The 25,652-nt window shown below is 37.4% G+C and overlaps 1 protein-coding gene across 6 annotated transcripts; it reads right to left on the bottom strand.

Annotated features, from left to right (window-relative positions):
* Window positions 1-325: 325 nt before the first annotated feature.
* LOC136250931 (uncharacterized) lies at window positions 326-23,728 on the bottom strand. Of its 6 annotated transcripts, XM_066043275.1 has the most exons (3): window positions 23,504-23,728; window positions 12,229-15,631; window positions 11,612-11,908 (listed from the first exon to the last, which is right to left on the bottom strand). In XM_066043275.1, exon 2 carries the CDS (start codon window positions 14,708-14,710, stop codon window positions 12,230-12,232), a length of 2,481 nt encoding a protein of 826 aa, XP_065899347.1. In that variant the 5' UTR covers window positions 14,711-15,631; window positions 23,504-23,728; the 3' UTR covers window positions 11,612-11,908; window position 12,229. The 6 variants fall into 6 exon arrangements, 4 of the variants coding, with proteins under 4 accessions (XP_065899348.1, XP_065899349.1, XP_065899350.1 ...); XR_010698832.1 differs by lacking the exons at window positions 11,612-11,908; window positions 12,229-15,631 and adding an exon at window positions 326-644; XM_066043276.1 differs by lacking the exons at window positions 11,612-11,908; window positions 12,229-15,631 and adding an exon at window positions 3,292-5,849.
* Window positions 23,729-25,652: the final 1,924 nt, after the last annotated feature.

The following is a 25,652-nucleotide window of genomic DNA, read 5'->3' as shown; positions in this document are numbered from 1 at the left end:
TATTGTATATGCCATGCATATAACTACTTATCAGTGTAACATGCAGTTATGGGTAAGGAGAATAAGTTTCATGGTGGTCCAGTCCTAAATAGCTATAGTTGTCAGATATGACAATATCTATAGATCAACAGCCTTTGCACTGAGTTCTAGCTAATATGTGCCCAACTCATTTACAAGTGGAAATCATTAAGTTTTTGATGTGTTATTATAATTATTATACCTTATTTACTGCACCTTAAATAGTAGCCACACTTGACCACTGCCACGATCATTAAAAATTATAAGCTTAAACATGGTATTCACGCACCAAGTATAGTGGTCAAGTTTAAATAGTTGCTGCATCAATTATGCAAACAATGCTGCAGTGCTTAACCAAGTAAATACACACACACACACATATATACAGTATGTAAAAACTTATGGTTTATCAAATACAGGGTATGTGTGTGTGTGTGTATAATAGAAAATGTGTGTGTATAATAATAGAAGCAATAATTATGACAAATGTCACACATGTGCATACTACAAGCTCAGCTATCGTTTCACTATATATTGCAATACATCAAATGTTTTATTATTCGTTGTCCAGCATCAAAAGAGAATCTTGAAGCTCAGAATCTCCACCAGTGGGTGCACTCAGTACACTATAAAGAGCACACAATAACCACGTTGCACTATTAAACAGTTTATTACTACTATAGCAAGAGTTTGTTTATCTTTCAAGCATTGCTCATACAAGAGAATGGACTTTTCTGTTTGTGTTTACTTGACCACATATGAACATCCGATGGCTTTGTACTGTGACAGCCTATCATGCAGTATGGTAGTACTGTAGATTAGGGATCATGGAGATTTGGGTTTTTCTGGCAAAAAATCATCCAAAAACCTGCTTCACAAGACCATCCTGATGCCTTGGCAGTATTGGTTAGGTATAAAACCAAGAATAAAAGTGCCTTTATATGACCCTAAATGCTTCCAATAGATTGCCACAAATTTAAAAAAAAATTTTATTTAATGGAATTTTCTACTGACTGCCTGCCTGCCTACCTGATGTCATCAGACAAACGTAACTCGATAATGGCTAAGGCTATGGGCTTGATTTTTTCACTGTATGACGTTGCTTCAGCCTGACATGCCTTTTGACATACCACAGTATGTACAATGCACACATCATGGACTTACCTTTGTCCTCCTTTGTGTCCCATAACTTTTGCTGACAGCACAATTAAGGTGTCGATTTGCAGTAGTAGCATGATGGCTTCCTGGCTACATTTGTAACAAGAATTATCCATATTTTCCGTGGAGATTGGAGTCACTGCAGAGGTGCTTCTATACTGTTCTTTGCTTGTATCGTTGTGTGACAGGCTGAACATAGCTGAAAGCAAAGCATAATGGCCATTTCACTTTTGATCAAGTAATTGAAAATTGTGGCATACAAATTGTCCGCATTTTTCATAATGACTAGATTGATTGCAGAGGCGCTTCTCCTACTGTTCTTCATTTGTAGCACTGTGTAATGAGCTGAACATAGCTGAAAGTGAAGTGTAATGGCCACTTCACCTTCCACTCAGTATGGGGCACGTGTTCAGATGAAAATATTAAAATGGATGCTGTTCTTTCTTATGATGCAGTATGCGTGGGTTTCACCAGTCATAACAATGTTACAAATAAGTAAACAAACAAGTGTAAGGGAAAATCATGGATTTTAAGTTCAATTAGGAATTATAGAAAAAGTAGGGAAACAAAGGAGGTTGGCTACACTTGTAGATATACTAGTGGACATTTATTAATCCCTAATTCAGTAATGAGTAGGCATTAAATAAATTAAAATTCTTAGCAATTTATCAGAAGAGTTTTTGGCCACTCTGTAGAAATTTTTGGGCTTGCAATTGCGTATACCCCACCAATACTGCCAAGGCGCCATGAAGTTATTGTGAGGCTGGTGTTAGAGTGATATTTTTGACCAGAAAAGCCAAACCTCCATGATTCTTAATACACAGTACCATCGTACTGTATATCACTAAACTACTCAGCAATGAATTTAACTTAATTCAGCTACACATCAAAATGTGAAGCAGTACAATGACTGGATTGGCGTCGATACACCACATGCTTGCTCGTCATGCTACCAAAACAGCAATTAATGGGCAAAATTATTCCTTGGGCACAGTACTCAGCAATAGCCAATATCAGCCTGGCTTTCTTACTTCTTCTGTTACAAATGGGTGCCTTTGATCCATGCAGGCCCCATACCACAGACCAGTTATAAACACACCCATTTGTGTTTGAAACTGATTTGTAAACACTTCACCCTCGGGCCATATCATGTTTACAAATCAGATACAAACCTCACGGATGTGTTACAACACATACTTGCAACAAGGTATATGAGTGGTTTGACAATAATAAAGTTCTAGCAAAACTGAAAAGACTGAAGATGCAACAAATCTTCTGTTGTCAACAATTTTATTGTGTATATATACAAGTACACATACACACATAATTGCTAACTTTATTGATGGATTGTGGTTGCTTTCATCAGGCTTCACTTTGCGACGTAGTAAAAGAAAATAAATTCCAATGGCGAGGATCAAACAGAAGGGAAACAATACCAAAGCCACAGTTATACCTGACTCAACAGACTGAGTAAAGTTAAAGGAATTCAAATTAACTATCAGTGACAGAGATAACAAAATCACTGTATCCATCATATTTAACCAATAATTATTATCTTCTTCGTAAGGTTGAACTAATATGTGTGTCATAGTAATTATCACACAAGCTGTTTGCAGGTAATATATCATGTTGGAATAGTCACTGTTAGCAAAATACACAATCAACATGATCACTAGTCGACATATCAGATAATATGCTGCAAACCAACTATATTTGTCAGTGTAGCAGTCTTGAAATCGATCCAGTAATGGTGTAACCTTCTTGATGGTGATATTTTTCTTCTTCAAAAATGGTTCAACAACTAGCAACACTGGAAGGCCAAGAACTATGACAAGTCCACAGACTAAAGCTACACTCCCATATACTGCATGACGACCAGTGAAATATTTCATTTGAGGGGACAAATAGACATACACCTCATCAACATCATTGTACTGTAATGCTCTCAGTAACTGTAATGAAGTGGATGCTACAGTTGTGTATGAAAGTAGTAAGAGAAGTCCAGTAACAAGTGCAATGGAACGATTGATATATCTTGCTACTGTATTGCAGTACCTTGCTACAATAAGAATCACTGCAAAGATGAACCAAACACATAACACATGAAAGTAGTGGATAAATTGTTGGTCAATTGCATCTAGTTCTTTTACAAAGCAAAGTTTTCCAAGAAACTGAGGTGTTAACTTTGCAAAGCTTGACAAACCAGTTACTGTGTAAAACACTCCATCAGAAATATACAGTTTATCAACCAAAACAATGTCTACAATACTGTAAAAGTAAATTAATCCAAAAATACATCCCAAAAGGACCTTTCGGCTACTGAAATGATACATTACAGCCAGGGCAATTGCTATCAGTGCAATCCAATACAAAATTGTCAACACTACTACCAGTACTGTTATTTCAGTAGAACACTTGTCATTACTAACACAATCAGGAGTGTCATATGATAATGAACACCCTGGACTACATTCACCACAAGCTGGTCCTCTCCTGTGTGGACTACACTGGTCATTGAGCAGTTCTGGTAAAATGAAGTAGCTAGTTCTAGTTTCTTTCCGGTGAACGAAATTACAATAGAAATTAGGACAAACGGAGATAGTGCGTACATCAGAATTGACACCAAACCAATATCCTTGGTTAATGTCAGCACGATCCTCTAAACACTGCACAATGTCTTTTTCATATCTGTAGCATTGACACCGCTGTGAAGTATTATCAAATACAAATCCATTGTAACAAGATGATAATGTCAGTGAGAGTGTCGCAGTAAATTGCTTGTACTCATGAGAAAGAACTGAAGAAATATTAAGTGTAATGTTGCAGCATTTGTTGCTACGATGCTAAACTGATTATTAGATCCATTAAAAGCAAAAATTTCCCTTTTAAGCAACTGAAACTTGGCATCGCAATTCTCACACTTGATTTGAAATTGCACTGCTTCAGCATTAGCATTATAATAGTCACATACTGTGGCATTAAAGTCAATTGATTGACCTAACATTTTGTTACCCTCAATCAAACAAGTAGACCTGTCATTATTGGTCACACTACAATCAGCTGGTGAACACAACTTGATCGCATAAGGTGATGTAGCTACTGCAGGTCCAATAGTATCACGATGTTGAGTATATGTAAAATTGTATGGAATATGAACAACAGAGTCATTGCTAGTTTCATCCCTCACCACATCACATGATGCAGGTATGTTGAAATATATTGAATTACCAGAAACTCCAGCTGAATTATTGACAAAAGTCACAGAATTGTAATCTGAGACATCGCTAAATAATATGCCATGATTAATACAATGCTCCAAATCTGCATATATCGCTCCACCATACACCGCGGCAGTGTTATCAATAAATTGTACAGTTGCATCTTTGTCAACTGCAACTTGCGAGTTCTTCTCAAAGTATATGGCTGCACCACTTTCTGCTGAATTGCTCTCTAGTAAATTGGAATTGTAAAAATGCAGAAAACTTTGTGAAAGATGCAATGCAGATCCCATTCTGTTGCGAGTGAAATTACAAGAGGTTACAGATATATTGCATTGAATATTAATAAATGCAACATTCAAGACAGCATATAATATGCTTTTACCAGTGTTGCTATCAAACTTGCAATCAGATAATCTAATATCAGTTATTTTGGTAATAGCTTCAAAATACAAAGCCACACCATATTTGGCTCCTTTATTTCCTACAAAGTTTGTGTTATTAATGATACAGCTTATCCCAAATTGTTTATTTAATTCTAAATTCAATGCTCTTTTTGTGTTATAACTAAAATCTGATGATAAAATATCAAGTTGAAGATTGTCACCTAGGGGAGCACTAATAAGTAATCCACCATTAGTGTTGTTAAATAAAGTCACATTGACTACTGTGATAAAGGAATTAATGGCATTGTCATTAAGAAACATGCCTGGAACACCATTTGAAGAAAAGTATGTATTTTCAATCAAAATATCGAAAAAACTTGCTTTCTGTTCGCTATAGTAAATTATTGAGGCATTAATTATGTCTTCTGGAAAAGGCTGGCTTGAATGTCCATTGTGATTAAAAACTGACCCAGACACTGTTAATTTGATGCTTCCACTAGTATTGTTTATATGTATGTTGCTATAGTAGTAATAGCACAGGAGCACATTTTCCATGCTATTATGATGGATCACACTGTCAATAATAGAGATGCTTCCTATTGGCTCGTTTATCCTAATAGCTCTGCAAACTTTAAACCACTGAACAACACAGTTTGTAATCAGTAAATCTGTATTATAGTCAAATGCAAGTCCTGGATCATTTGGTTTACTAGGATTACCACACTGGTCCCATGTGATCCCCTCAATGATGAGACTACGACAACGCACACAATGCACACCTCCACTATTGTTACACATGATAGTAGCACCATTACCAGTTATTGTAATGTTGTGTACGTTTCCTGCTCCCATATATGTAATTTCATTTAATGAAATAACTTTGGAGGTGATATTAACCATGGTGTTACTCTTAATGGTGTCTAAAGCAGAGTAAATGGAATTACACATACATAATCCATCCACACAGCAGTTATAATCGCCACTTCCATTGTTGTTGATGGTGATCACTTTAGCATAAGCAACTTCACTTGCATGCAGACACATCCACATGGTGAAGAAAGCAGCCATACTATTAAAAAAGAATACTGTATGTCATGATTATCATATAACATGGCAGTACTGTATAGTAGTGATCATGAAGGTTTGGGATATCTTGCCCAAAAATATCACCAACCTCACTTTTCTTTCATAATGGTTTGAAGGTATTGGTTAGGCATATAGCCTAGCCCTTTAGAGTGACTCCAAACCCTTCTATATAGATTTTGAATCTACTGACTAAGTAAGCATACTTTGACTATATGGTTAATGTTATGGGCTGAGTTTTTCGCTGTTCAACGTCGCTTCAGCCTGAAATGTACCTTATCCAACAACTATAGCAGCTACAGTGCATGGGCTTAACTTGTTCTCCTTTGCATCCCGTTTCTTTCTCCACTGCCACATAGGAGCTGATTCACAGTAACACATGGTGGCTTCAGTGCAAGCTGGCTGTCACAAGAATCATCTGTAAATTTCGTAGTGAGTGCAGAGGTGCTTCTTGTGCTGTTCTTTATTTGTAACACAGTATCATGGGTGGAACCTGAGAATGAAGCAAAATAGCAACAATACTTTCCATTAATTGATAGTCAGCATGTGTGTTATGTCAAGGTGTACTTTGGTTCACCAGTCATAAATAATGTTGCAAAAAAAGTAAACAAACAAGTGTAAGTAAAATAGAAATTTTATAATTACGTGGGGACCATAGAAACAAACAACAAGGAAACAAGGGAGGTCATCTACACCTGTAGCTATGCTAGCAGACATATAATCCATAGACCAGACTGACTTATTTTGTGTGTGTGTGTGTGTGTGTGTGTGTGTGTGTGTGTGTGTGTGTGTGTGTGTGTGTGTGTGTGTGTGTGTGTGTGTGTGTGTGTGTGTGTGTGTGTGTGTGTGTGTGTGTGTGTGTGTGTGTGTGGTGGTCTGGTACACTTATGATTAAATTTCTGTGTAGCATTCCACCAGCTCTACGGTGGGTGCTGATTGACAAAGCCATTCACTACTGAGGAATGTACTTTGTATTATAATCGTCACAGCACCCTAAAGTGTAAGAAGAGAATGGCTTCACCAATCAGCACCCACCGTAGAGGTGGTAGAATGCTACACAGAAATTCTATCAGAAGTGTACCAGACCACTTTTTTTCCCACCCACACACAAAAGAAAAAAGTTGGTCTGGTCTATGCGAGACTATATAGTCTACTTCAGTCATGGCTATATGGCTGAAGTGGAGATTAAATGTCCACTAGTATAGCTGCAGGTGTAGACGACCTCTCTCATTTCCTTCCTTTATATTTCTATGATCCCTACTCAAATTCCTTGCAATTGTCATAAAAATGTGTAATAAATATATGTAGCTTTATATTTCAAAGCCCAGATGCAACTACAAAGGGAGCTGCACAAGGTATATACCCTCAAAACAAGTCATGCTATACACTTAACTAATACTTCAAGGAGTGGAGCAGCTTAGCTACCATGGATTACTCCATGACTAAGAGAATTATAAAAAGCATAAACTCAACTGTTAGAATTGTAACATTTGCACTGTATTCTGTAACTCTAAACTACATACAAGGCTCAGAATATATAACTATCACTGGTGGATGAAGGCACATAGTTACAATAATTGATATCTCTCTTGGCATGAAGCCTATTACAAAGCAGTGAAATACAAAGTTTGATTTGCTACTAAAGTGACTAGAAGCTACTACTTATTGTTGCTGATTGTATTGTTTCAGAAGGAAGCCATCCATAACAAAAGACCAAGTTCTTTACAGGGCATAATGTACAGTAAGTCTCAAAGCGTACGGCATTGGCTGGTAGAACTAATTGTCCTTAAGTTACATATTGTACAATATATATATATATATATATATATATATATATATATATAGGTTTACAGCCTTAATTTACCTCACTTATTCCACTTCAGTAGCTAAAACATGCACTGCATGTATAGATCTAGAGCAGTGAACTGTATTGAGGATAATATGTAGTGTGTATGTACAATTGCACTTTACTGTGCATCGCATGCAATTATATTGTATTAGTAATGAATGTGGTGATACTCCTCCACTTAAAGCCAAGATATGCTGGGCTGCTGCTGGTGATCAGGATCAGTGTGTTAACATTAGCTAACCACAGGCTAAGTTGTGTTACTATGGCAGGTCATGGATAGTGGTACTAGCTATGGTAAGTATGTACCATCCTTGTTGACACTGTAATAATTTGATCGGTTTATAAAAAACCTTGCTGGACAAATGACCTGGGCCACTGGCTTTTAAGCTTCTCAGAAATAGTTCAGATTCAGGGTGGATGAACAGGCTAACAAAGTACACTGTAGACATATATTTAATTACACTATTAACAAAAGGGTAATTTAATGAAACTAATCAACAGATCACCACTCAATACTCTACAACTAATGATCCCCACGAATGGAATTAAGTACAGTGGAATTGAAGGATAATACTGTGGATAAGATAACAGGGTTCAGACATTTACACATATCCAAATCCCAAAGTAACAATAGTTACATGACCATGGAACAAAGGTGAATCAATTGTTAAGTCAGGCCACCACATTAGAAGCTATGGCAGTATTTTCAAATAATCAAGCATACAAGCTCACTACAAGTTAGTACAAGCCTATAGCTACAAGTACACCAGAAAATTTGGAATTTTCAACTAGAGTAGGGACCATAGTACATGCATTGGTAAGAACTAAAACAAGCTGGAGTAGTGCATGATATTAAATCCAGTAAAACAATTAAGAAGTGTTATATTCCTACTGTGCTTGAGATACCATAATGGAAATGCACAGTAGGGACATGACACTTCTTATTGTTTTACTGTGATGTAATATCGCGCACTACTCCAGCCTGTATCTGTAATTTTTATCGATGTGGTATGGCCTCTACTCTAGTTAAAAATTCCAAATTTTTTGGTGTACTTGTTTGTTTACTTTTTTTTGTAAAATAAAATTATTGTGACTGGTGAACCCATGCATACCGCATTAAAGAAAGAAATTATGCTGCATGCCCCAGCAATCAATTATCGTCTGAAAAGTGAAGTATCCATTACGCTTCGTTGTCAGGTATGTTCAACCTGTTACACAGCATTACAAACCAAAAAATGTTCGAAAAGCACCTCTGCAATCAAAGTAGCCACTATGAAAAATAGGGGTGATTTCCATTACAAAGGGAAGCCATTACATGCTACTACCAAATCGACATGTTTTGCTGTCAGCAAAGATGAACGGGACACAAAGGAGGACACTGGTAAGTCCATGAAGAATGCATTGTACGTACTGTGGTATGCCAAAAGGCACGTGTCCTGTTGAAGCGATGTCGAACAGTGAAAATCTGTAGCCTTAGCTGTTATCAAGTTACACTTGTTTGAAGGCATCAGTCGGTTAGTTAGTCACTAGAACATTGTTGTTGTCAGGGATGGTGGAGCAGGCCAAAAAGTGAGGGGGCCAGGCCAGCTGTAAGGTGAAGACCAAAAAAAAAAAGAAAGGTCACTGCCTGCTGACAATAGCTGCTCTCAACCAATTATATCTCCTTATTTATAACTACACATACGTAGCTGAGTAGCTTGCTACACTGCTTCTCTGAATACTGTGACTGCTCTATTAGAGTATCCAGATCCTGACTGTTCCATTAGAGTATCTCGATCTTTTCTTGCAAACAGTGTCCAATAAAAGTGGGGGGAGCATGGCCCCCCCGTCTCCACCGCCTATGGTTGTTGTTGCTATTGTTAACACTTAACAGTGACCAGCACTGAAGGTCTGACAGCAACATGCGCTGCAGCTATAGGATTATCTAACCTAATTTCAAGGACTTAGACTTAATGACTTGACTTTGTGACTGATAAGGTGCAACAGAAAAAGGGGCCAAAGTAAGGAAAAAAAATCCCTCCAACCCCAGGATTCGAACTGCAGGTCACCCAATGTCTAGTCAGGGCCACACTCAGTTAGTCAGTCACTAGAACATTCTGCTCAGTAATTAAAAAGATATTCCATATCAACTTGTTGAAGCATTTCGAGTTGATCTGAAGGCTTGTTTGGGCTTAGTTTTACTTAACCAATACTGCCTCATCACCATCAGGGAGAATTGAGGTTGTTTTTGGGTCCTGTTATTTTATGAGCCACGCTCAAACCTCACTATACAGTACTATGGTAATGTATGATACTGCAACTGAAGTGTACCCAACAATATGGTCAATAGCATATCATACAACTGAATTGTCAACCTTAGCAGCTGAAATTTCAGCTATACATACAGACTAGTGTAGCAATGCTATTTGCATCAACAGCAGAAATAAATGCCATTAAGAACATCAAATAAATTCCAGCCACATCTTCCACACACATTTCTAGTCCCACTACTCAACATACTAATATTGTCAATGCCTGATGCCAGAAGTCTATACAATCAACCACAGGGATCATTAATTTTCATATTCAGTTGGGGGATATCACACTACCCAACAATTTCTATAAGACATTTTATTACCATTCCATATGTGACCTTTATCAGAAATTGTAAGATTGTTCTATGCAGCCTCCTAAAAAGAGAACACTCCAACATGCTATCAGATTTAATGGCAGCATATCCAGAAAGAAGATTGTGAATCTGCATGCAATGATTCATACAAGTACACAGAAAAATTTGGAATTTTCAACTAGAGTAGGGACCATAGCACATCAATAAAAGTACTGAAACAAGTTGGAGTAGTGCACGATATTAAATCACAGCAAAACAATAAGAAGTGTTATATCCCTACTGTGCTCAAGATGCCATAATGGAAATGCACAGTAGGATATAACACTTCTTAATGGTTTACTGTAATTTAATATCGTGGACTACTCCAACTTGTTTCAATACTTTTTATCAATGTGCTATGGTCCCTACTCTAGTTGAAAATTCCTGTGTACTTGTTTGTTAACTTTTTTTGTACAAAATTATTATGACTGGTGAAACCATGTATATATACCGCATCTGAAATGGCACCGCGCGCCCCAATTATTGTCTGAAAAGTGAAGTGTCCATTACACTTTGTTGTCAGCTTTGTGCAACCCGTTATGCAGCATTTCAAATCAAGAACTGTTTGAAAAGCACCTCTGCAATCCCGGTTATATCAATTATCATCTGAAAAGTGAAGTATCCATTACGCTTCGCTGTCGGCTATGTTCAACCCGTTACACAGTAGTACGAATCAAAAACTGTTTGAAAAGCACTCAAAATAGCCACTATGACAAACATACGCGGAAGGGAAGCCATCACGTGTTATCACCAAACCGACACTTTTTGCTGTCAGCAAAGACGAATGGGACACAAAGGAGGACACTGGTAAGTCCATGAAGAATGCATTGTACGTGCTGCAGTATGCCAAAAGGCACCTGTCGGGCTGAAGCAACGTCAAACAGTGAAAAAATCAAGTCTGTAGCCTTAGCTGTTATTGAGTTACGCTCGTCCTGAAGGCATCAGTCAGTCAGTCAGTCAGTCGCTAGAAAATTCTGTTAAATAAATTATTTTTAAAATTCCGTAGCAACTTGTTGAAAGTGTTTTGGGTCGATCTGAAAGCTTGTTTGGGCATAGTTTTACCTAACTAATACTGCCAGAGGAAATTGAAGCTGTTTTTTGGGTGATACTATTTCATGGGCCATGCCTACTCCTTTGTGGTCCCTACTACACAGTTACTACCGTACTGTATGATTACCAGAATTTCAACTATACAAGCACCTTCTACATTGGTGCAAGAAACAGTAGAAGTCATCCCATGCTTGGTGGACAAAATAAATTAAATCCTCAGTGTCCAACAGGTAGTGTGGATACAACAAGTGTACATCTATAATATTTACATTGCATTGCAGTATGCATGGCTGAGAACATGAAGATATAGCTATAGTCAATAGTGAACAACTTGAGAGTTAGCAGTCAATTCAGTAATTTAAATTTGGGGAGATATTAAATCCTAAATATTCATCAAATTAGCACACAAAAATGAAAAAAGTGAATGTATGAAATCTAAATTGTGCAATATGCATTAAGTTAGTCACTTTTGCTTGCTTGATCTTCCCCTTTAGCTGATCTACACAGAGTATAAGTATACAGATAATTGCTATTACATAATTATAACCTACTTATCTATGCATGCAAACACATCAACTATAAAATAAACAATCTTGTAAGTAAAACAGAATAGATAGTAGTGAGACTACATCTAAGAAAATTGAAAGGAATTAAGTTCTACAAAATGACATTGGGAAGGTAAATTGTTAATGTAAATTTATGATCAAATAGTAAACGACTAGGCTCAGACAAAGCAGTGCTATAGAGTTGTAAACAACTAGACCAACTAGACTCCTAAGACCTTATAGCCAGCAACAAGAGCGATAGCAAAATAATTACCTTAATTCTCAGCTTCATTGGAAGAGCGTCTTTCATTCCTTAATCTTTGGTATGGCATTTTAATGGGGATCTTATTCTTCAGGAAAGCTATTGTGGCAAACAGCAAGGGGATTATCATCAAAACTGCAATAATTGCTATGGTTGAAGACCTTGAGAAATTGTAAGTATTCAAGTTGACAACAAGTACCATCGTCAGTAGGATTACCCCATCAATCACATTGAGGGTTTTACTGTTGTATGGTTGAATGCAGACATGAATGGCAACAGTGATGGTACAGAAAGTTTGCAAAAAGTACAACATGGTGTCATAGTTGCTGATTATGTAGACTATTAAAATGATACCTTGTCGGCATACTAGATAGTAAGCAGCAAACCACTGGTATCCATCCTTATAACATGCTTGCACCTGGTCAAGATATCCCTTCACTTTAATTAAGTTAAAATGATTCTGCAGGCGACGGTCAAACAATAAGAAAAATATAAGACCATGAATAACCAAGATTTCAACACAGAATGCTACGATGGCATAAGCAATGTGACGACCACTAAAATATTTGTTTGATGGAGACAAATACACATACACACCATCAACATCTTGGTAGTGCATTGGCCTCAACAACTGAAGTGAAGTGGTGGCTAATGAAGTATAAGCCAGTAACAGTAGAAGGCAAATAACACGGATGATGCAATCCTGGACAACTTTTGATTCAGATAAATTCATAGAACGGTTTACAATAATAACAACAGTCACCACCAAAACAAAAACAATCACTGCATGAGAGAAACGAATAAAGTGTTGATCAATTCCACTCAGTCCTTGTACTAGGCAAAGTCTTCCAAGAAACTGTGGAGTCAGTTTAGCAAGACTTGATAAAATGGAAACAAACTGGAACAGTCCATCAGAAATGTACAAATTATTACCCAACAAGATATCCACTATGCTGTAGTAGTAGATGATACCATAAGCATATCCTATAGGTGCATTGTTCATAAAGTACATCAAAACAAATATGACTACTACCACTGCAATCCAATACAACACTGTCAACACTACCACTAGTACTGTTATTCCAGTAGAACACTTGTCATTACTAACACAATCAGGACTGTCATATGATAATGAATACCCTGGACTACATTCACCACAAGCTGGTCCTCTCCTGTGTGGACTACACTGATCATCTTGATTTGATGGAAGTCTGTAAAAGCCAGTTACAGTTCCTGCATGAGTGCTAAACTCACAATAGTACTGAGGACACAATGACACAGTGTGTGTTTCAATAACATTACCAAACCAGTAGCCTTGTTTGATTTCAGTATAGTCTTCCTGACATTGTACAATATCACTATCACTATAACAGGTACATTGTTGTGTACCAACATCAAACACAAATCCACTAAGACATGGTGATAACTCAAATGAAAAATCTATAGTAAGTTTTTTATATTTTGGTGAGAGCAATGAAGACATATTAATGGTGATATTAATATTGCTTTGCACATCATCATCTTTATCTACGGATAGAACTTTAATTTCAGATATACCATCATGGGCAAGAATTTTGTTATTGTATAGTCTGTATGTATTATTATAGTTTATACTATCCAGGTTAAATTGCACTGCTTCAGCAACATTGTTGAAATAGTCACAAACAGTGGCATTAAAGTTTATTGATTGACCCAGCATGTTTCCATGTTGTATAAAGCAGTTGTTGGTATTATCATAGTCACATCCTGGTGATGAGCATAAGTTTGCCTGGTAAGGTGAAGTGCTTATTTCAGTTCCATTAACACCAGAATAGTTGAAATTGTGGTATGGTATGTAACCAATGGAGTTGCTATCATTGTAGTCTCTAATGACATCACATGATTCTGGTATACTGAAATACATTGAGTTACCAGTGATTCCAGCATAGTTGTTAATAAACACAACATCAGAGTTATTTGGTAAACTGGTAAACACCACACCATGATGAGAACAAGTTAGTGGCAAGTCTATATAAATAGCTCCACCATGTAATGATGCACTATTGTTGATAAAAAATATTGTGGATCCTTCACCTATAGCAACCTGTGTATTATCTTCAATGTAAACTGCTGCTCCACTTTCTGCTGAATTGTCTTGATATACTATTAAACCTTGTAAGTTGATTATCGGTAATGAAACACGCAATGCAGGTCCAATATTGTTAGTAAAGTTTGATGACATTATTGTTACATTTTGATGAGCTATAACATCTTTATAACTATCAATATAAACTATACTATGTATTTCACCGATATTGTTATAAATGTTACAGGATGACATGACAACTTCTGAAAAAGGAGTTAGGAACCACAGAGCAACACCTACTCCTTCATCAGCAATTTTACCATTGTCAGGAAAAAAAGGTTGTTTCGCAATTTTAAATGTACCCTTATTCTGAAAGACAGACACTTCATTCAACCAAACTGTACTGGATACTGCATCATTTACCACCATCAATGAACCATTACTGTTGTATGCAAAAGTAGATGAGTTGACTAGCAAATTTAAAGGACTACCATTTAAAAGTAGTACAGAGCCTCCTCCACTATTGTTAACAACTTTTATTCCATGAAGCTTTACATTAAGCTTTACATCCACTATAGTTCTAATAGCGTTGCATGAAATAAAGGCACCCAAACCTCCACTAGAGGATTAGTGGAATTTTTAAAGTAGATGTTTATTTGATGATATTGCCAAAAATAGACATACAACACGCTGTTATTTCGATGTGTTGTACTATTGAAATCTCCATTGTAGTGAAATATAGTGTCAGTAATAGTGAAATTATCCATTCTATAAAACTTATTTTCCACAATACTAAACAAGCTACTATACCATTGACACCTTGACGGGTTGACAACATGGTTGGAAAGAAAATTACTGTTTTTCACTTCAACATAACCTGATTTTATTGACAGGAAAACTGCTATGCATGCACCACTATGTTGAAAGGTGCTTGACAAGATGGCTAGATTTGAAATGTCCCTGAAACCTATTCCAGCTGAGTCAGGTTGATCGGTATCGCCACATTGATCCCATATAATTCCCTGTATCACAACATTTCTGCAATACAGAATGTAGACAATTCCAGAGTTGTTACACATGACAGTAGCACCATTGCCAGATATTGTAATATTATTCAGGTATCGTATTCTCTTAAGACCATGTAATGGTACTGACTGTGAAGTGATGCTAATAATGGAATGGCTTTCAAGGTACTGCAAAGCATTTGACAATGACCCACAAGGGCATCTTCCATGTGCACAACAGTTAGTATTGTTATTTCCTTCATTGTTGACTGTTATCACTTTGTTATGGCTGATTGCAAATAAGCTAGTCCAAACAGCAGCAGCAGCAGCAGCAAACATAACCATGCTATTGTAAGATATGTATTGTAAAATTTTATGAAGAGTGCAGCAAGTGCAAAACTTACTGTATGTACTATCACCTATGTGTGGATATATGTATCTAGTGACTACAAGTAGTAAGTGGTAGTGCTGTATAGACACACGATAGTGCATGTGTTGTGCAGCCAAGTACAGCCGGTGTAGGCGCATGACAAACAAGTGTGCATTTTACAGGAACCAAAAATGCCGCTTTAATGTATCCATAGCTCAATAACTGTGAAATCTCCCTCAGAGTAGGCGGGAGCGTACGCAGGAATTTTGAAAAGTGGTTTCCATTACAGCTAAGTGACGTAAGGAGTAGTTTATATCACCTGACTGCTCTATTAGAGTATCTCGATCTTTTCACCAAAATCATAATTCAGAACAATGTTATAGGTGTTGCTATCATGTGAGAAACTATTCAAGATATAGTTTAAAATATGTCCTGTTCCATGATAGATTCCATATTCTGGAAACCTGAAGTTTCAATTTCTTGATGTTTCAAGTACTGTGTAAAATTTAAAGGGGTTGCCTGAAACTAGAGCTAAGCAATAGTAGAAAATTCACTATTACGATAGATATTGAAGTATTATTCACGATACGATAATATCACGATAATTACACTTTGAATGATCTTCAGTCAAGTTCCAAGTATTCAATGCATGTTAAGCATAATTAACACTATCATAGATTATTATTTGCTTGGTTTTCTTGTAAGTGCATCAATTAGGTAATTAATTGCGTGGGCGACTGATATTTCTACAGTTTTTGCTACAATCTTGCAGCCAAACTTTTCCATGATAAAGCAAGCCAAGTAGTTATAAAACAGCTAAGCCAGCTTCTCAAGTAGCATTTTTAGTGGAATTCTAGACCCTTCGCGAAGCGATCGACTAATTGCATGGGCGGCTGATAAATATACACAGTTTGTTATAGCCTTGCAACCAAACATTTTGCGAATAAGCAAGCTTGAAGAGTTACTTTAAATAAACTTGGTAGCAATGTTTCTAGTAATCTTACAGCAATATCGCGATAGTAAGCGGTAATTATCATATCGTGATAATGATTTTTTGACCACGAGTATCGAACTATCGATATTATCGCTCAGCCCTACCTGAAACCCCTGGAAACCCCCTCCGTACACCCCTGGTAGGGTACCTCCTATTCCAAATTTGAGTTGAATCTGCCTAGCCATCACTGAGATACGTGCCTTCAAAGTTCGTCTTATCTTTTCTTGATCTTATTTCTTTTCACATACTTTATCGAAAAATCATAATAATTCATGCATGCTTTGGTTGATTTACTTCAAATTTGGCAGGCAGTAGGAGCATAACGCTGATTGCAGAACATTTACAGTCCAATTTTTGTACAGATCAGGTAAAGAACAAAGGAGATTTTTCAAAAATGCAAAAGTGATTTGTTACATTTTGGAAAATCACCCTTATGGGTACATTCAACACATTACATATTTGGTTCTGAAACACAGCAATATATGGTACCGCCCAAGCGCAATGTCATTTCTCGCAAGTGCACATGATTAAAAACCTCACTAATTAAAGGGCATGGCAGCAATTTCACTAGCAAGTCATGAGTTTCTTAATTGCGCGCACTCACAAGAAATGACATTGCGCTTGGGCGGTACTGTTAAGTTAAATTCCTACTCATTTAAGGGTAAAATAAATCACAGATACTTTGAAAAATTTTAGAAGTGTTTTCTGCTATCAACAGCACCATGCTAGTTTCAAAAATTCTAATTGCTTCAGGTGCGACCATAAGGGTGATTTTTCAAATTCGGTCTCATTTCTGACTGCATTTTGGAACAATCACACATTAGAAGTTTCAAGATAAACGGTTTTAAGGAATTCAATTAAGTCAGCATACCTTGCCAAGGATAACAAGCATGTGTATGAATTTAAGTTTACACAAGAGATGCATCAGTCTATACCTTTCAGGCCATTTCCAGTACTTGTAACTGCTGTAGAATTTCCCACCATATAAGATAGAAATCTGAGCAGTTGGATGAGCAAAGTAAAGTAGTATCACGAGTGCTCACAAAGGGATGGGCAACAAGAGATAGACTTTAAAAGGGAGGCAAAACCACGATTGAAGTTCAGACACTATATTATAGGGCTGTGCTGGCTTCTTAGTGGCTGATATGCAGCAAAATCAACAGAAACAAGTTGATGTAATGCTACTTCTAAAACCAGGTGCCCATGCAGTTAATACTATCCCATTCTGACTAAATAGGTAATTAATCGGCCTTCTTTAGAAAATGGTATGCATTATGCTTTGATCTTTGGAAGATAATGAGGTCTTTAAAAACCACTAAGAGACCTACTAGCAGGTTCTTAAAGTGGTTAGAAACTTGCTAGCAGTATTCTAACTAACTTTGTTAGAGACCTGCCCACAGGAAGACCTCAAGCATTGCAAATCTCACATTTGATCATTGGTGTGCTCTTCCAAGCATATTCAGGTTAATAGCCTGCAGAGGGGCGACCAGTCACCCAAGCCAATGAGTTGAACCACTGGATTCCTTCTATAAGCATGTCAAAAAGAAGTCAATTATGGGAGATAGAATCTAACAATGCGGCTACATTTGTTGTAGACAAATTCGGAAAATTCTATTTGTTTTAGTGAGCATTTTACGCCTGTTTCGTCTTCTATTAAAGACCTAAATCACTTGTGGAAGGGTTATTTTGTGCTATCTGTAACGCAAGTGGAGTCCGTAATCGAAACCATACTGTGTGTCAACTGGTCGCCATTCTTTCCAGTACTCAAGCCTCGTCTTCAAACTGTAACAGTGTATACACTTGTTCTTCACACTGCCATGATTCCATGGGCACTCAACATTCATAACTTTCTTGTTGACACTTATTCACATAGTACACTATAGTACTGCTCTCAATTCCACTTCTAACTACAGAGGCGTACCTACCATGTAGGCAGGTGAGGCAGCTGCCTCACCAAATATTAGTAATTGAAGTGAGAAGCTAGTAGTGGACTTTTTGATACTTGAAACTTAATGTTACAACAATTTATATGTTATTTAGTGCAACTTACCATGGAAATTAGTACGAATCCATCCATAGCAGATTACCTTCGATACTGCTTCATTACAAACAACAGTTGGCACTTTTTAGAATTTTTTGAATGGTTAGGCGATTCTTTTTTTTTGTTACTAAAAATGGATGATCAGAGTGAGGACCACAATGAGTCACAACCATAGGTGTAGCAACCCAGGGGGCAAGGGGAGCTGGAGCCCCCTTGTGATTTTATGATTGTAAATTCAAAAAAGATCGAGATACTCTAATAGAGCAGCCACTTACTCTAATAAAGCAGTCGCAGTATTCAGAGAAGCAGTGTGGCAAACTATGTGAAGTTGTGAATAAGGATTTTTATGTACTTTATCAGTGATACAAATTATTATTTAGTGGAGGGCAGCCATTCTTAGTAGGTTTAGACTTTTTTGTTTGCTCTTCAACACTAAACTAGAGCCAGCCCCCTATCTAAAAATATCTTGCTACGCCTATGGTCACAACAACCAAAAAAGAAGCACCAAAAGACCATTCTACATTTATGGGTTGAGTTTAGTTAATTCTAGGTATTAATTTTATTATAATCAATTCAAAAGTATTCTATTATAACCACACCAATGCTAGTTTGCATATAATAGGCTAGTAATAACTAACTAATCTAGAGAATAGCTTTGCCTTATAGATTAAGTAATGCCCTTTATGCTTGTAGGGTCTGCTGCTCATTCTTCTCAGCCTGAGTCAACACCTGAGCTTTAACCAAGTGCTTCTTTGACAGTTCAAAGCTCCAAGGGGCATGCACTTACAGAAGGTATATAAGCTATTGTACATTCAGCTATTGTACATAATAATTGTATTAATTTTCCAGTGCACATTCTTTGCAATAATTATTACCATAGTATTACTACAATTGCCTCCAGATTCAAACTTGAAACATCTAATTTTTAAAAATTTCCTGGGGGGGGGCATGCCCCCAGACCCCCCTAGAAGGCAAAATGCTTCGAATTTCGCAGAGTGTGCTTCACACACTGTGTGGTCACTTCTATACCACTCCCTGGAGTCTGCCTCACCTACTTAAAATTTCTGGTTATGCCCTTGAACTAGCAGCGATAAAATGCAAGCTTCGATTTCTCCAGTTCTTAGACGAATCAGTAGATGTTCGGTCTTCTGCACTTATTGTATTGTAATATTATTGTACAACGATTTTAAAACAACATATGTGACCGGATCTTGGAAAACCTACCTTTTTGGCACAAGCATAATTTTTGGGAAAACTCAAATGAAACTTTCAACAATAATATTATATTATTAAATTGATTTTTTAAGCTCATTTGGATAAAGCAACTATTAATCCTTCTTGCTGTGAAGTTTCACACCCAGACCTTCTTTTTCCTGGGAGGTATGGATGATTATATGACACCATGTAGTAATTTCACATGCGCATAGAACTCAATACATTACCATAAAAGTTAGTTTGTACAGTACAGGACAGAAAATCGGCCACTGCTTAAAGATACTAAGCTAAAACACAAGATGTGTAGATGAGCACCCAGTACCTCATTTAAGCTATAAAACAGAAAATTGACCAGTGTGCCAAAACTGTAGGTTTTCCAACATCAGGTCACATATCCAATCCCACAATGACTCCACTTATGTACCTGTATAAAATGATATAATTTTCTAAGTTGGTTAGGAACCACGCTCTCGGTTCTTTGTGTTTTAGAAACCTTGCTTCGCTTGGTTTCTAAATCCATGAAGAGCTTTGGTCTAGGTTCCTAACCTATACATATAATTTAGCATAAATTTATGAATTATCTAATTACATTTTATGCACTGCTAAGAAAGCGTATCTCTAACAAACTACTTCAAACCACAAAATGCACACAGAAGTAGTATCTTCTAAAATAGCGTATCTATCATGTTTTCTCATGTGAATTGTTTTGAGAAAGCTTTGAGGCTACCCTTCATTTTGTTTGCATAAATCCGGGTCATGCCCCCTTTCTCTTTGAAGGGTTTCATTATTATTATCTGGTAGCCTACGAAGCCAGATACATTGTTTTTCAGTTCCTTTACGCCCATTTAGCCCATTGTGAAAGGCATTCATAACGTCTTCAGGAACTCACTTTACCCATTTTAGAAGCTGCCATGAATAAACCACCCAACAGCGAAACCTTACCTACCAGGAAAGAAGGCTGCTTTTGGCACAAAACTGTTTGCTCACATGGGCAAAATGACATGGACTTGGACGCACACACACACAACACACACACATAAAGCAAAGCCTTCAGCTGCCGCTAAGTGGTCATGCTGCCCAGTGGCCAGCACTGGGGCACCTGTGTGCTACTCAGGTGCTATGAGTCAGCGCAGGCATACCCTCCTGGGGCAGGACTAGTAACCCGCAGAAGGCTGTACCAAGTCTCACAGTTGAGGGTGTGGGCACCCAAAGTCCCACCTGGACCTTGCTTCCCCAGTTTACACCAGGTATCCAATGATGTTACAGCTGGGTGGGCTGCTTCCCCAGTTGGCACCAGGCCACCAGGTCCCTATTTTAACAGCTGGGTAGACTGGACACACACACTTTTTCCAAAACAATAACAGAAACTATGCGCACACCCACAGCTGGCCTTTGGCTGGCTGTGGGGTGGGGCATACACCAGGTTTAAAATATATTTAACTAACATTATCAGGCCATCCACCAGTAAATCACTGATTCTTGCCAAGCTAGGTCCTTCACAAGGCCAGAAACTATCATTCAAGCTCTTCACACCACCCAGAAAAGATGTCTGTTGAACCAACCAGCCTTGAGTGGTACTGAGGGTCAAAACTAGTAGTACGATAGTGTAGCTATCCACTGGTGGTGTTAGTTCGATTTTGCTTGATGTGCAATTTGGATTGGTTTTGTAAAATCTGGTCACGTTTGTTGTCATGCCTACATGGTAAACCACTTGATGGAATAGCTTGAACATTGGTCTGTACATGAAGTAACTATTATAGTACAAATCTTCTATGGTTTGAAAGAAATTGAGATGATGGTCGTAGAGTTACAACAAAAACGCCAACCATAGTTTCATAAATAAAGAATAATTTGTTGGTACTCCTACCAGAAGGAAATGAGCTGAAATGTGCAATGTAAGTACTGTAGAAGAGTGTTTCTGTTATTTAGAAGAAATTGGATTACAATGTAAAAAGTACACAGTGCATGATTGAAATACTCTAATAGTCCAGTCACTCTATTAGATATATTATTACAAGACATCCAACCCAGTAGAGAGTTACAGCTAGGCCAGCAGAGAGTGCAGCTACATCAAGTCACCCTATGGAGTTCGGCTACATTACAAGTCACTCAGTATACATTAAAACTCCTCCAGTAGAAAGTTTAGCTACATTAAAAGTTCCTAGTAGAGAGTTCCAGCTACATTACAAGTCACCTAGTAGTGAGTTCAGCTTATGCTACAAGAGAGTTAAGCCACATTACAAGAAGTTGAAGGATAAATATAAAAATGAATAAGTAGTGCTGACATCATGGATTATGTATTCACAGGGGCATCCACTTCCGTTGCAGACAAACATTTATTATTTCTATACAGGGTTAAATAGTACTAGATTCCTTACCCCACACTAAGGCATTAGGTAATAAAATCAGTTAGTCAGTAAGTTAAAAAATCAGCTAATTAGACAAAATAAGAAACTTGTTGGAAGGGCTAGGGGTCGCTCTAAAGGCATTTTTGGGCTTGCCAATCCTGCCAAGCTGGCATGAAGAAAAGTGTGGGGGAAAGCCCAAACCTTCATGATTCCTACTCAGTATGCAGTACTAGCATACTGCATTATTCTAGCTTTGTTTTGTAACAATACATGCAAATTATTTGGTTATTAAAATTGAGCATATTCACCAAATATTTTGCAATTCATCAAAAATTTAAGTTGCTATGTATTGCTAAGGTTACCTCCTTAACTATTTGTGACCTGGTAAGCGAAAACCATGCTTGATTGATTTTTTCTTCAAATTCAATTTATGATTTTTAGTTGTCTAGAGGAAAAAACTAATGGGCTGTTAAAATTTCAGCATTATCTGATGAGTACTTTTTGGGTTACAGCAAGAAGAGCAAAAGCGCTGGCTTAATTGATCATAAGTTAGAAGTGCAACAGGCTACAAAGTTGGGACTTACATCATTTTGTTCACCATCACCTGAGACATTCACCAAGGTACAGTTTTACCCATGCTTTTAAGCAAGAAGGCTGGTCAAGTTTAGAAATGGTGACAATAAACTAACGTTTTACTACACTGTAAACAAGCATATAAATTATAACATCATCATAAAGAAACGAAACAAAGATATTCTTAGTCTCTATAAAGAGGTAAATCCAGTGGTATCTTAGATAATTTAATTTGTGTATTCTTCTTTAACTGTTTATTGACACATGAGTAAAACTATATTCGTAGCATGCATTTTTAATGCCTGAAGAGCACATAGGCAAACCCTCATTAAGCGGCTTTAGTGGCAGGCCATACTCCCTTCCAATAAACACTATAAAAACAGTTTATAAAAGCTAACATTCAACACAGTATTTTAACAGCCTTAATGAAGATTTATTTTCTGTAGTCTGCTCACGTATGTATATATGTGGGCAGACTACATATGTTTACAACATGTTTACAACATGAAAACCTATTCCATGCAGCACAAAATCATTGGAAAGTGAACACATCTTTACCTCTCTATATGACTACACATCACTTTGGCCTAAGACATAGCTAGATTAATTGTTGCTAGTACGCATAATTGCCTATTAGCTACAGTACAGTGTAATGGCTATGGTACTCCATACTATACCTTGCGGAAACCATAGTGTCGCTAGTACTAAGAATCAGTGATGTGCCTGATAAGCTTGCTGATAGCTAAGTTAGCCTTCGGTCCCTCAGTTCCGCGCTGATAAAGGTATTCCACAAACTTCACAGCACCAGACTTAATCACTCCCTTATCTCCTTAAAATCACACTTCAGCTTCTAGTTCGTCCAAGAAGCGCACCTCGCGTGAAAGGAAGTGCTGGCCCCGAGACACTATCAAGGGTCACGTGAGTATTATTGGATATATGGTACATGTAAACATTACATAGATGATGATGAATTAACAATTTCTTCTTGGAGGGGGCTGATGGTAGAAAGCCAGAGTATACAGCCGGGTATGTGTTAGTTCTAGCTTCTGGCAGCTTTATCTCATGCTGAGACCCCCAGGTGTATGAATGTAGCAATATTTCTGGGTAAGATAGTTGTGTGGAACCGAGATCAGATTATGATAATTTTATAACACATATGTCAGCAGTTTCTGCCTTGACTTTGAGCTCAATGCGTGTGATGGTCAGGTTGATGGTTTATCAGTTGTAGTAGGCATTCCAGCCCAATTTTTAAATTTTGGACAAATGGGTTTTTAATATGCTCAATAGATAGAGTATTGATTGCCGATCTCAGAAATATATAGTTTGTTGGGGTGAAATTAGCTACTTTGGCATGCACAGTGCTTAAAAACTGAAAAAGGTACATTTTTTCTCCGGGGCTCCCCATACATTTTAAAGGGAAAAATGGCACAATTAAATCAGGAAGCCATCTAGCAATCTAGCTGGACTATCTTGAAACTGCAGTTGCTTCTAGCTACAAGTTTGTACATGTAATGAGAGTAACTTTAGATTGTATCAGATCTCAGCGATCTTTGTATGCTTTGTGGTGAACAAATATGTTTGTATGCCTATAGGCAAAAGGCTATGTCAAGTAAGCAAAAACATCAAGTTAACAACTTCAGAGCTCTCAACTCTCACGCATTGCGCGTGAGACACACGCATTTGACTCCAATCTCACTCTTGGTTTTGCAACTCACGCATGGTTTTGCAAAAATCTCACGCATTTTTCAGAAGCACACTGTCTAGCTTTATAATGTAGTCTCTATTAACTTACAATCCAAGCCCGTTACAATCTTTGTACCTCGCGACAACGATCCGTACTGATACTTTCATACTCAGAGATTTCGTAGTGAACGGCGCCGGCTCTCTTGTATCACATGCAAATACACATGCAGCTGCACTGTGATGCTGCAGCAAATTTAGTTTTTATCTCTAAGGCTTCCTATAGTGAATAGCACCCAATATTATTCACAGTGGTTGCGTGTGTTTACTTGTAATATCTGGTTAGTTCAGTACAAGTTACTCCCCTTTCACAGTGGCCTTTGTGCCAGCATTGCCGGTTATGGTGTTTTCTTTGTGTATTGAATACAATAAAGCTCACAGTAGCAAACAATAACTCTATAGACTATGTTACATACTGTAGCTAAATAGTATAGTTGTACCATGCAAGTGAGTTGTTTTTACTGCTTTATCACTTACATTAATAATAATATTTTAAGATGCTCTCAAATCTGTATAATCTAGCTATTTTTCAAAATTTTCCCAGGGTACATGGCCACCAGACCCCTTAGCTAAGTATGTTTTGCACACTGTCGGATGTTCACCAGCATGTCTCACTCCTACATACTTATTTCTCACTCATTTTAAACTCAGTCATCACTCTAAGGTAACTGACAGGTTGAGAGCTCTGCAACTTACATAGGTAAACAACTAAAGTGGAGGTGCCACAATGATGCAACAATACCTAAGGTGGAGTTGTGGTTTCAATTATGGCATTGTTATGCTGACTTTGAAGTGGTTTATACTTTTGAGCTGATGACACAGCCATCAGAAAATTGCTCTGGAGCTGAAAATCCCTAACCCAAGTGAAGTAACTACACACTTTAAAGTAAGCACCAGTGACTACCTTCTACCCGACAGTACATTTTTAAAAGTATTCTACATACATTACAAGGCTTGAAAAGATTACAAAACAACACAAAACTTACTTATATGTAATGCGCACGATAAAACTAAGATTTTCATGATGATCAGCATGTGGACAAACCCCACAGCAATTTTTATCCTCATTGGAGCTCAGACGACTGA

This window comes from Dysidea avara, chromosome 3 (assembly GCF_963678975.1).
Source record: "Dysidea avara chromosome 3, odDysAvar1.4, whole genome shotgun sequence".
Classification (NCBI taxonomy): domain Eukaryota; kingdom Metazoa; phylum Porifera; class Demospongiae; order Dictyoceratida; family Dysideidae; genus Dysidea; species Dysidea avara.
This window is presented reverse-complemented; position numbering and strand designations above follow the sequence as displayed.

Excerpts from the sequence above, each read along its gene's own strand:
- LOC136250931 (XM_066043275.1), bottom strand. The coding sequence starts at position 14,710 with ATGGTGGTAAATGATGCAGTATCCAGTACAGTTTGGTTGAATGAAGTG.